Source organism: Neopelma chrysocephalum, unplaced genomic scaffold (assembly GCF_003984885.1).
Source record: "Neopelma chrysocephalum unplaced genomic scaffold, ASM398488v2 Primary Assembly neopelma1_43, whole genome shotgun sequence".
Classification (NCBI taxonomy): domain Eukaryota; kingdom Metazoa; phylum Chordata; class Aves; order Passeriformes; family Pipridae; genus Neopelma; species Neopelma chrysocephalum.
Genome location: NW_020897702.1, coordinates 6,040,305 through 6,052,614, shown reverse-complemented (window position 1 = coordinate 6,052,614; position 12,310 = coordinate 6,040,305). Strand labels below are relative to the sequence as shown.

The 12,310-nt window shown below is 44.7% G+C and overlaps 1 protein-coding gene across 2 annotated transcripts; it reads right to left on the bottom strand.

The window, feature by feature from the left end:
• Positions 1–1,002: 1,002 nt before the first annotated feature.
• On the bottom strand, positions 1,003–11,417 carry AMER2 (APC membrane recruitment protein 2). 2 transcript variants are annotated; one of them, XM_027677866.1, is made up of 2 exons: positions 10,498–11,397; positions 1,003–10,323 (listed from the first exon to the last, which is right to left on the bottom strand). In XM_027677866.1, the coding sequence occupies exons 1-2, from the start codon at positions 11,315–11,317 to the stop codon at positions 9,446–9,448; spliced, it is 1,698 nt and encodes a 565-aa protein (XP_027533667.1). In that variant the 5' UTR covers positions 11,318–11,397; the 3' UTR covers positions 1,003–9,445. The 2 variants fall into 2 exon arrangements, with proteins under 2 accessions (XP_027533667.1, XP_027533668.1); XM_027677867.1 differs by having other exon boundaries at positions 1,003–11,417.
• Between the last annotated feature and the right edge of the window lie 893 nt (positions 11,418–12,310).

Here is a 12,310-nt window from a genome sequence, read left to right as displayed (position 1 = left end):
GAGAATTTAAACTATAACTCCTCTGCTTTCAGATGCATAAGATAAACAACATGAACATGCAAGGCTGAGAAGGCCTGAATGTAAAACTGCTTGTGCGTTACATCACTGGGAAAACCTTTCTTCAGCCTCATTCCAGCTACTGGAAAGAGGAGTTACGCTTTTGTGAACATAGGATCAATTTATACTGTGTCACCATGTCCTGCTCCTTACTAGCATTAATGAGCTTTTCATACCTGTTGTTTTGTTATTGCCTGAAAACTTTTGAGGAGATTTTACTCCAGTACTTACTCTGGCAGGTTCAGTATCTTCCGTGGGAGAACCCTTAGCAAGGCGGTGCTACTTAGCTAAGCAAAGTAAATGAACTTAAGGATTAAAACTTGACTGATGCAAATACTTCATGTGTCTTCTAAATGTAAGAAATTTAGAGAAAGTTGCAAAATAGAGGTTCTAATAAATGTCATTTCATAGTTATAGCAATGAAGTTCCAGTTTTAAAGGTGGGAAATGTAGCTTACAGCAGACTGCATTTTCTGGCTGTCATACCAAAACTGCAACTCCCAAGTCAATTTGTGCCAAGAGAACCAGCTTCCCTGCTGGCTTCCCAACCGGGAGAAGCAGGAAACAAAACTGATTTAAAAAACAGAATGAAGCTCAGTCCATTTCATTGTCTAAGTTGTTTAAAGGGAAAGAAAAAGAAAAACCAAAACCAAACAAAAACTACATGCTGATGAAATGGAAGACCAGAAGACCAAAACTCTCATTTCTGAAAGCCCCTCTTTAAGTAACAAATTTAGTCTAGTTATTCTATGATGTTATTAGTAGAATTGCTAAAGGCATGTCTATATAAAAATCAAAGTGCACACAAGCCCAAATATTCTCTTTTATGGTATTTTGGTGACATAATTTCCTAATGTCTTGCTTTCAAAAGTCTAGTATTTTCCAGTGCACTGTATAGATTGGCTCTATCTCTAGATAAAACATCAAAAAGTAACCTTCACATTCATCAATGAAAAGTGACAACTGGTTTTATTAACTGTATTCATTATAGCACATGACAGTGGGAATATTTTTCACTGTTAAGATTTTTGAATGGAAGAAAAGTGCAGTTAGTCTGAGTTCCTTACATTCATTAGAAGCAAGACTATTGAAACCATCAACATTTACAATGACACATAAGCAAACACCAGAATCAGTGCCAATAAATACACAGAGTACCAAAATAAATATTTACAGAATTAAAAATATAATAAACACTGATTAGTATATCCTTGTGAACTGCCAGGGAAGAAAGACATCTATTGCTATCAGTTAAGTTGTAAATACATTAAGAATACAGTGATTCGAGGAGACACATACTCATCAAAGTTTGTAGAAGTGGAAAGGAGCAGAGTGTGTTTAACAGTCTCTGTTATAAAAACGCCCCCTGCCCGGAATATTGTGAGCTTTCACTAAGAAAAAGTTGGTGCACACAGACTAGCCAGATTATTACCAAACCTTTTAGATAAAAGGAGAGGAGAGTTCTGGCTTACTCACTCATTACCTTGAATAGGTCATATGCTACCTTGCTGGGGGTGGTTGACACAAAATACGAGGGAAAATTGTAATTAACAGTGATCTGTCAGCTATAACACATCTTATAGAAACAGGCTAAGTGACTCCTAGCTGGACACATATGTCCCTTTCAGCACGTAGGAAACACCAAGAGCATTGGTTTGTCCCATGCAGTGCGGAGCAGTCCATGCTACCATTTCCTCATGCATACCATGATGCTTAAGCAGAGTTGGGCTGTCATTAAAGACTGAAGTCATAAAACACTGGATTTATTGAATCTGTATTTTCCACCAACCACATTCATACTTCATCCCCCATTTCAAAAGGGCCACAAGCTTCAACACTAGAACTTTTCTGAGGCAGATTCTACTAACAGAGCAAGGAAAATTCAGATGGGATCAAATTATGGAATTTTCACTCAACCTTAATAACAACTGGCACTGCTAGCAGATCCACTGATTTCAGAGAGAATATTGGTGGAATAAGATATTGTCTAGCTGTTACAATTTCACCCATGGCAGAGGACTTATTTTAATTAAAAAAGAAAAAAAAAAGGAACAGTTTTAGTCTTGCTCCCTCTTTTGAAAAGCAGGATAATGTTGCTTTTATCAAGCCACGTGCCTAGTACTTGGTAGTGCTGCTGCACTGTGTGTGCCACACTCCCTCCCCACTTGTACTTGGGCTGCAAGGGTGCAGCCAGAGCTCCCTACTCTGCCTAGGGCTTGCGTCTTCACATCTTCCCGGAAAAATGAGGACGGAAGAGCAGTGAGATGCCATGAATCAGTGCTGGGCTACAGAGGATTTGTGGACATTTCTGTGCTGAAACTGTCTTTAGAAACTAAAACACTGGGCACTGTTCAGGTGTCGATGAAAGCAGTCATACTGTAGTCCACCGGCAGGAGCACTGGCTTCAGCACATGCAGACTCACACCAGCTCCTAACCCAGTGTAACACAGCAATCCAAGCATCAATGCAAGAAAAAAATGTATAAATCTCTTTTTCCACAAGGACAAGAAGTTCAGCCCTTGCTTTCATTCCATCTCCCAGACGCCCTATCAACCCACCCACTCCAACACAGTACCACCACCCTGGTTTTTCCTGTTGTTGTCCAATTGGGCTGACACCTGCACATGGTGACAGCCTACACCTCTCTGCTGGGACCATATGTCAGGGTCAGACAGCAAATGCTCCCAGTGACTGGAGGTGCCTTGCTCCCCCAGTCTACAGGGTGCAGGTGAGTTAGGACACACCTTCCCATCTGATGCCATTAACCAATATTTTAAGATCAGGCTTAATTCAAAGCAGATTTAGCCAATTTTCTTTTATGAGCACATTATGTTCAAAGCTCCCAGTGCATCTGCATAAAAAGCCTATGGAAACAACCCGATACTGATTTAGCAACTGTTTTGATGCAACATCATCCAAAATAATAAAAATCTGTTAAAGATCTTACCATTCAGTCCCTACATACTGGTCCCCCTAACAACATATATTAAAAATGTGGCTGTGTAATCGTTAAAGGGAGGCTTCATTAGTTACCATATCAAAACCACAAACAATAACAAAATAAGCAGGGGGTTTAGAACTGTGGAAAGAATCTGGTCCTGTTCTTGCCATCAAGAGTTAAATTAAGGAAGCCAGTGATTGTGTTAGCTGTAATTTAAACATGCTGAGCACTGGAATTATGTGCAGGAGTGCAGCTTGTTAAGATGGAAAAACAATGGACAGATATGTTTTGTATTCAGACCAGTGAAAACACTACCACAGTAATATAAAAGACTGCACAAACATCTGAATAATGCTAATATTTGGAGGAAAAAAGGAAGACTTATTTAAGGAACACTTCCTATTTCCTTAAGATAAGAGATTAAGGACCTTTGCCAGTTCTTACTGGAGTCAGTGGAAGCTTTGCCGCAGCAGAACTGGACCTTGGAATGAGATTGTCATGTTGGCAAATGCCCCTTTTCTAACTTTGTGGCCATAGCTGGTTTAGCTTTTATTGCAGACCATTGCTTGGAGCTGAAGTCAAAGTAGGTAAAGCAATCTTCTTCTTTTAGCCATTGCTACAAGAAGCCTTTCAGACTAGCAGTTGAATCTCCTTACCCTATGAGGTACATAACCTTTTCCTCTCTCCACTACAACTTTGGCTCTATTTAAAGTATGTACAGAAAGGAAAAAGGAAAGCAGTTCTTATCAAAGATAAAGAAAATCTGGACACAGATTCCATAACAAACAGCTCCTAGGCTTTCCTACAAGAGTGACATGCTTCCCTGACAGATTTGCTAAATTGTCCACAAGAGGAAAGTGGAGGGATGCATTCCATGCTATGCAAAATATCACTCAACATCCTCACCCATGTGTATGAGATCACACAGCAGAGATCTCCATTTAAAATATTTTTGCAGCTTATTCTGAGGGGAATTTAATTTTTTTTCAAGACCAAGAAGTAGAAGCAAAGATCTCCTGAGGAACACACTGACAGCAGCTCCTCTTTTCTAGTGCTGGAAGGCTAGATCAAAAATCTCAGTTTCCCAAGCAACTGCAATATGGCTGAAAGGGAAAGAGAGATATAGAAGGAAAAAAAAAAGGGTCCTAGGCAATAGTATTCACTGTTTTGGATGGAGAAGTCTTCTAAGGCAAGAAGAGCTTTAACAACCTGCTTTTGCAGGAATAAAGACCCACATGATGTGGTTCAAGTAGGTATAGCTATTATTCCTTTGCATATGACAAGTTTTTCTATTTCTCTGTACATGAAATGGACGTAGGAAACACCAACTCAGTGCTGACTGTTCCTAGCTGAGATGCTCACAAGGAAGACAAGATGTGAACTAATGAGCTAAAAAATTCTGTGAGTCAAATTAAAAATAAACTGTCCCCTGAACACAAACAGCAAGACAGATTGAGATACCTCCTGCACACAGTAAACAGCACGTGTACTCATGACAAGAGAATCCTGTCATCCCATCCCTCCCATCCCTCAATGGAAGGGAGGGATGATCAGCAGGAACCAGTCCCAGGCCACTGAAGACAGCTGACAGTGTATTCTCAGCACTGAATCTCAGAAGAGTCAATTGTTGTGCAGTTCTGCTCGGACACGTGGGGTTATGTCATTATAATGGAAGCATAAACAAAGGGGTGAAAAAAAAGGAAAAGCCAAAATAAAACACAAAACCAAACCCTGCAGAAGCTGTCAAGTGTAAACTCTGCCAAGACGCATTTCTGCGGTGTCTTTGAGTTGGTGTCAATTTGTTTTTCCAAGACAGAGGCCTCAGCCTTTCATATCAGTAGCTATGAAAACACATTTTCAGGCCACCTTGCCTAGAGTCCCCCGTTGTGGCTGTTGGATAACCATCTGTCTTGTAAGTGGCTATTGTTACTGTGATCTGTCTCTTTTGTACCACTATCTTGCTCAAAAGCCTTTTCGGAAAGTAGTCCATTAGAGCACGGAAAGAAAAGCCTCGGTGCATGGCCATGCCGCAGAATCAATGGCTCCCTTTGATCTGCAAGCTCAGTCAGTACAAAAAATTTAAGAAACAACAAGGTTTTGCTTTGCTAAGCAAAGCCTGTTAATTTGGCTCATCAGCACTCATAGCATCTTACTGAAAATGCCATCTGCATCAGATGTTTTAAGACTTTGGTGCAATATTCATTTAGCTTAGATAAATAATTAAGTAAGAGTCATTAAAAAATAATCAGTGAATTAATTTTCATAGTGTACATCTATGCATGTAATTTTTAAAATTCAGTCCTCTACTACCCTGAATGATGGTAGTGAGAATATTCACAGTGGATGAAGAAAATGCTGGTGATTGATGGAATAAGACTGAACATAGATTTTTCTTATTTAAGTCATAGAATTTCTTGTGAAATCTATTACATGTAGTTGAGTCCTATTACTGGCAAGAGCAAAATGCATATGCACTACATGGAAAATAAGACCTTTTATGTCTGTTGCAGGCCACACATATAGTACAGAAACTGAGCTCCTATCATGACAAAAGAAGTCCACAAAAACATCATTTCATGCTACCGAAGGGAAATCCTCTGTGCTGATATAAAGGACGGGAATGTATACCACTGAAATCACTGTAGCTAGCTATAAAACACTACGCAATATATAGAAAAATTCTAGGAATATATAAAATTTACCAGTAGGGACCTGAAAGTGCAAAGAGTACACATAACTAAATACTGAGTCCTGATCTATAAAATCCTTTATGAATGGCATACAGCTGTTAATTACAAAGCATCATTCAGACCACCAAATAACAAATAAAACAAATTTTAAAAAGTATTGTTTAAGAAAATCAAAACAACGACAGCATTGGGAATGTGATCTTTGGGACTCAGAACACCATTTCTACCTCAATTCCTACCAAAGCCAAGAAAAATATATGCTTGAACAGGGTAACATAAATAAGAATGCAAGCCACAACAGAATGCCTCAGGACTATTGCCTCTTTTTGTCTCAGCCTTTAAATCCAGGAAGCCATTAACTGTTTGTTCTTAGGCATCTCACAGTATTTTATGGGGATCTTTCAGGAATTAAATACAGGTCTAAAGAAAGCCTTTGAACCTCCTTCCAATGATTGTTTTAGGCATTGTGTGGAGTTATACAAATATATTTGTGTGAAAATTGAAAGCCCGAGTAAATATTAGATTTTCTATTACCTTTTGAAATAAAGAACATAGATGGCTTAAAGACAAAACTGAATTTTATAAATACAAAGTTAATTTGAACATTGAATTTTGTCTTTACTCTCACACAACCATTACCCTGAATAAACGTCAGTATGCTGCAATGATTCAAAATACTGACGCCCTACTACTAGCTATTTTCCTGTTTTCCTTTTAAGGATATGATTGTCCTTAAAATATGTACATAGCAAGCAGCCAAACGAACCACCAAGAGATTTGCAAAATGTACTTACACTGGGTATGCAACAGAAAGCTTGAGAGAGCGACTGGGGAGCACCTGGCATCGGCAGGCAGGGCGGCTGCCCTCCCACCCATGCTCGACTGCGAGCCCAGGGCTCCTTGCTCCAGGGATTAGCACCGAGGGGGAAGCCACCCACCAGCATGCAGAGGATGGAGGAAAAACATGGCAGAAAACAAAGGAGAGAGAAAAAAATGAAGGGAAGACAAAGCATTTTAATGATGATTCGTGTTAATGGTTACGTGAGAGGGAGTTAGTCTAGTGTTATACTGGTTTCTCAATACAGACATGCCACAACGCAAACAAAAAACATATATGGTGAATAATTTGCCACACACAAGTCCTGTACAGATGACAGTTGGTATCTCCTAGCGGTTTTAAAGATGCACCGCTCCTACTACCTGTACTCAATGCTTCCAATTTTTATGGTACTACCCCCACATCCTCCCTCCCTCTCAACTTCCAGTACCCTATAGAATCTTTCAGCACAATTTGTCCTTAGAACAAAATGGGGAACTAGGATTTTTCTGCAGAGTTGTCATGAAAGGAAAGATGTGTCCCTTACAGTCAAGCAAAAACAAAAGAACAGAAAAAGGAATGTTAGATTTAGGGCTGAGGAGCAGGATAATATTCCATGTTCTGTACATACATCCTTTTGAGGGTATTTGAGCTTTAACTTTCTAAAATGCACAAGTAGAGTCAGGCCAAATGCAAATCCCTTTCTCAGGCGAAGGAAACCATCGCCAGCATGTTTGGAGACAGATCCCCTGAGCCTGTGCGTGGGAGCGGGCACACATGGCTGTGCTCACATGAGCATGGTGCACGTACCCTGGGAGGAGCTGCGTGTGACTACACATGCATATGCACAACACAGCTGTGTGGGGAGGCATATAGGAAACCACACACGTACACGTAAGAAAGAAAGCATATAAAATAATCTTCCTTGAAGTGTATTAGGGTTCTTTCTCAAACCATGAAAACAGGGACCGGTCAGGAAAAACTAACACTTTCACTGGTGTGTTGCAACTCGGTATTAAATCCTGCAGCAATTTCAGGACTAGATGCCAATTTTACCTTTGTGACTCTAAGGTCATTTCCCCAGTGAACCATGAACCACACATATATATATATACACAATTCTTATTATGGTATATCCTGGCTTTTTATGGTTTGCCTATAACCTTAATATCCTTCAAATGTATATTCTGTATATTTATTTTCCTTTTTTTCTTTCGATTTAAGAGACAATAAAACCAACTGCTATGTAAGATCAGACCCATTAGCTTCAGTGATGTGAATTTAGGATTCTCTGCATAATATAGACATGTATATTTTTAAAATGTATATTATTTTTAGATACACTGGAGTATATATTTTATATTAAATGTGGTCTGATGATTAAATACATATATCAAAATATTTTGTAAATACATAACATTTACCTTTAAACTTCAGTGAATTTTGGAGCTTTTTCAGTGTATCATAAAAATATGTCCTCAGGCACATTAAAACCCTATTAAATTTCTTTAAAATGTTGCCAATGCCCATGTACAGTAGCCATTATTTAAAAATGTCCTGGCCATTAATACATTTCTCATAAGAGACAAGCTCATCAGACCATTTTATGTACCACTAGCTTACCATATTTTCTTTCTCTCTCTTAAAGTAAAATTATTCTGACATTATTAAGAATGAAAATAAAAAGCAACAAGAACCCAAACTTTCTTTAAATAGTCAAAAACTAATTTTATATATTTTAAAAAATAATACTTAAAAAACACATTTCTTTGCTGGGTTCCTTCTCTGTAAGGTTTAAGCCCAGAGCAACTGTGTCTAAACCCCTGAAAATAGAGGTTTGCAGTGGCAGTGCTGTCAGAACCTCAGCTCTGAGCCATGGAATGTGCCACTAGGATAAAATCAGCACTTCAGACTTACTTATCTGGGGATGCATGAGCCCATACAAACCAGAGTTTTGCTCTAATTTAAGGTACTTACACGAAGTTCTATCATTTTAGAACTGTAAAACTATCTACCTATAAAAACTAACTTTTGCTTAAACTCTAGATAATAAGGACGGGTGACTTTTTTTTCATAAAAAATCTGTAGCACTGAGTAAATCTGCTAAAACATGTATATATTTACACATAGCGAGAAAGTTATTGTATAAATGTGGACAGTGTGTATATATTGGCATTTAGTAAAATGTTTCCCTGAACCTGATTGTATGCATTATCTGACAAGTATTGATGTAAACATCTGAATCTATGTCAGGTGTCTGTGTTACCCATTTACATTAGACCAGATCAAAACCAACCAGAGAGACAGACAAACAAAAATACGTTTTCCTGTTAGACAAGTCCACCTAACTCCTTAGTTAGCTCCTGCACACAAGTCAATCAAGTCTGCTGCTGAGCAGTGCTCTCGTTCTTACAGCAGGTAAAATACCTGTTATGTTGGTTGTTTTTTGCTTGGCATTTTTTTCCAATATCTCGAAGAGCAAACATCATTTTCAGAGCCAGGCACCCACCCTTCACTCCTCCCCCAGAAATGATTAAAAGATAAGTGTATTGAAGAACCTCTCATGTTGCTCCTTTTTGTAACTTTGTTCCTTTGAAGAACTCATGATACTGCTTTGCATGAGGAAGGATGGTCATTTAGGCTCATAATCCAAGTCCTACATCCAGAAAGGTGTGTAAAAATGAACCTCCCCAGAGTTTAGTGTTGCAGAAAAAAGATACAAATGTAAAAAAAAGTGCTCAAAAAGAAGTCGACTTTTTATATTCAGCCAAACAGTCTAGTAAGAAGAGATTCAGAAGTGCAGGCCCATGGAGTACAGTGAAGGAAGCCTTTTAGGTGCCTTTCTTCAGGTGATGCAAAACTAATTCATTATCTGTGGTCCCTTATGCAGACTTTCACATATTGACCTCGTTGTCTGTCTTTGTCTCCACCTCTTACTCAACTACTTTTTGGCACTGTCCTGGTAAGTGGCAGCTTTCACTGTTGTCCCTGCTACGCCCCTGCTACTGACCCGGCGTACCAGTACTTTAGAGACAGGGATTTTTGTTCTGTGCATCTCGCTCTTGGCTAGGTGATGGTGTGCCACATGATGGCTGTTACTGGCATCTGCTCCATGGCTGGCGGGATGCGAGGAGAGGTGTTTAATGCTGATGGGTATCTTGGAGTCCTTCGCTGTGCTTGAGGGTGTTTTCAGTGAGCTCGTGGTCGTTATTGGCGACACGGGCTTGGAGCGTGGCACGCTGGTGACTTCTTCGTTCGTAGGCCCCACTGGTGGGTTCTCATCTGGCTCAGCATAGAGGTCGTAGAGAGCATCCCCGCTGTAACTGTCCCTGGGAATGGTTTCCTTCTGGATGCTTGTGGAACCATCTTCCTCAGGACCAGGGGTGGTGGAATCCCAGTAGCCCTCGTCACTGTTTGGGATGCCTTCGTGTTGCTCCTTCTCTCTCCCCTTCTGTTCCTCTTTGTGGTTGACGTGTATGGCAATCTGGTGGAGGTCACCACGCTTCACCACCACCCTATTCTGGGCACCTTCGGTACCTAGGTTTTCCTTCAACTCCTCGGGCTTCTTTGTCCCGCCTCCACTTCCTCCTCCTTCTGTCTGAGTGTCGTCTTTCTGTGACAGCATATCCCAGAACTCCTGTAGGCAGGTGTCATCCACCTGGTCCGGGCTGGCCATCTCCTCCCCTCCTCCCTGGTAGGCCACCATGGTGGGGTGCTTCTTGGTGGCACCCAGCTTGCCGGCCACGGGGGTGCTCTTCTCGCAGACGCCACTCCCGCCGCCCACATCCTCCTCGTGGTCCGCAATAATATCTCCGCAGCCTGTAAGAGAGTCAAAGCTTTTCAGTGAAGTCACGTCAGCAAACATCAAACAAATACGATCAATCGATTGCTCTGAGGGTGGATCAACAGAGGAAGGGTCAGGGGCGGCTGCCGTCTCTTGACCGCTATCACAGTGAGGTTCAACAGGGGGGATAGTCGTTATTGGAATTTCACCTGTTATCGCCGCATCCTTCGCAGTCCCAACCTCTACGGCGCCTGGCTCCGATCGCTCGCGGCTGAGCTCCTCGAGTCGCCGCACGGCGGCGGCGGGGGCCGGCTCCTCTCGGTGCGGGGGGCTGCTGGCCCGGGGCTCCCCGCCGCCTGCTTCGGGCTCCTCAGCCTCGGCGGGCGCCTCGCCGCTGCGCTTCTCCCGCAGCGGCTCCGGCCCCGCGTCTCCCGCGCCGTTCGGGGTCTCAGACAAAGGTTTCGGCGTCTCCTCCTTGATGCACTCCAGGCTGGCGGTCAGGGACCCCGGCATGATAAGGCCGGACGGGATGTCCGAGGTTTCCCCCCTCTCCTCCTTGCCGTTTTTGTCCTTTTTGTGCCACCGCATGCTGCTGAAGATCCCCTTCAGCCCCTTCTTTTGTCTGCCGCCAGCGCGGGACTCCGCGCCCTCCGCCTGCCTGCCGTTCTTCCTCAGCAGCGAGAAGAAGCTGTGCGACTTGGCCACCGCGCTGCCGGCGGGGCCGGCGGGGCCGCCGAGGCTGCCGGCCGGCCGCTCCTGCGCCTCCCGACCCTGCGGGTCGCCGCCGACCGGTTCCTCCTTCTTGCTGCTCTCCAGCACGGCGTCGGCCAAGCCGTCGTGCGTCCGGCTCCGCACCATCCCCGGCTTGCCGGCGCCCTTCCCCTCCCCGCCTCTGCTCCGCACCCCGAAGATGCTCGGCATGGTGCCCCCGGACTTCCTCCTCCTGAACAGCTTGAAGGCGGTTTTGTTAATCCTCCCCGACGGCTGCTCGGTGGCCGGGGGCTCGGCACAGTCGCAGTGCGAGTCCATGTCTGCCGCTGCCGCCGCCGCCGCGGCTTCCCCTCCGCCGCGGAGCGCGGTGCGATCCCTCACTGACAGCCCCGCCGCCGCCGCCGCCGCCGCCCGCCCGTCTCCATGGCAACAGGGAGGAGGGAGGGAGGGGGATAAGCCGCTTTCCGTCCGCCGCCGCGGGCCCGATCCAGGCGGCCGCCGCCGCCCGCTCCGAGCCGAGCCGAGCCGAGCCGACCTGCGCCGCCGCAGCACCGCCGGCAGCGCCCCCGCCCCGCGGGCCTTACATAACGCGGCCCCTGCCCACTGCCTCACGCCGCCTCTCCCTCGCACGGCCAGGCTCGCAGGTGCCCTGGGAAGGTGCCGCGACCGGGCGGGCAGGGCTCATCTTTTATTTATGAGAGCGTTTTGCACCGCCGCTGTGTCCTCCCGTCACAGTCGTTCCGCGCCCCGGACCGCGGGCGTTGCGTGGCTGAGGCCGTGCGGTTCTGCGGCGCAGCGAAGCACCCGCAGCGCCGAGAGAAAAAGGGGCCGGTGGGGCTGTGGGTGGTGACAGTCTGCAGCTGTCAGTGCACCACACGGTAGGAACAGACAGGTGGGAACATGGGACACCCAGACGGAACCGGACGTAAATACCCCCGGGGGCAGAGGCAAAGGATGCCAAGTTCACCCCCCTCCCCTTACTTCCCCATCTCCCACCTCACCAGGCTGACTCGCACTATCCCTGTGTCCCTGTTTCTCCCCAGTGTCCCGAGGCCGCATGTCCCCACTGCCGACGGCCAGCGGGGAGCAGTGGTACAAGCTGGAGCACAGCCCAGCCCTCACCCCACTCGCCTCCCCTGCCATGGAGGGGAAGGGCGGTGGCAGCTCCTACGCAAACCTTTTCCCAGACCCTGTATCCACTGCACAGTCATGGCACCCAAATCATGCCCATGGTGAATTGCCAGGGATGATGGCCAGTAGTCCAGGGCAGCTGGTGTCACCCTGATCACAAAATTTGTTAATCCTCATTAG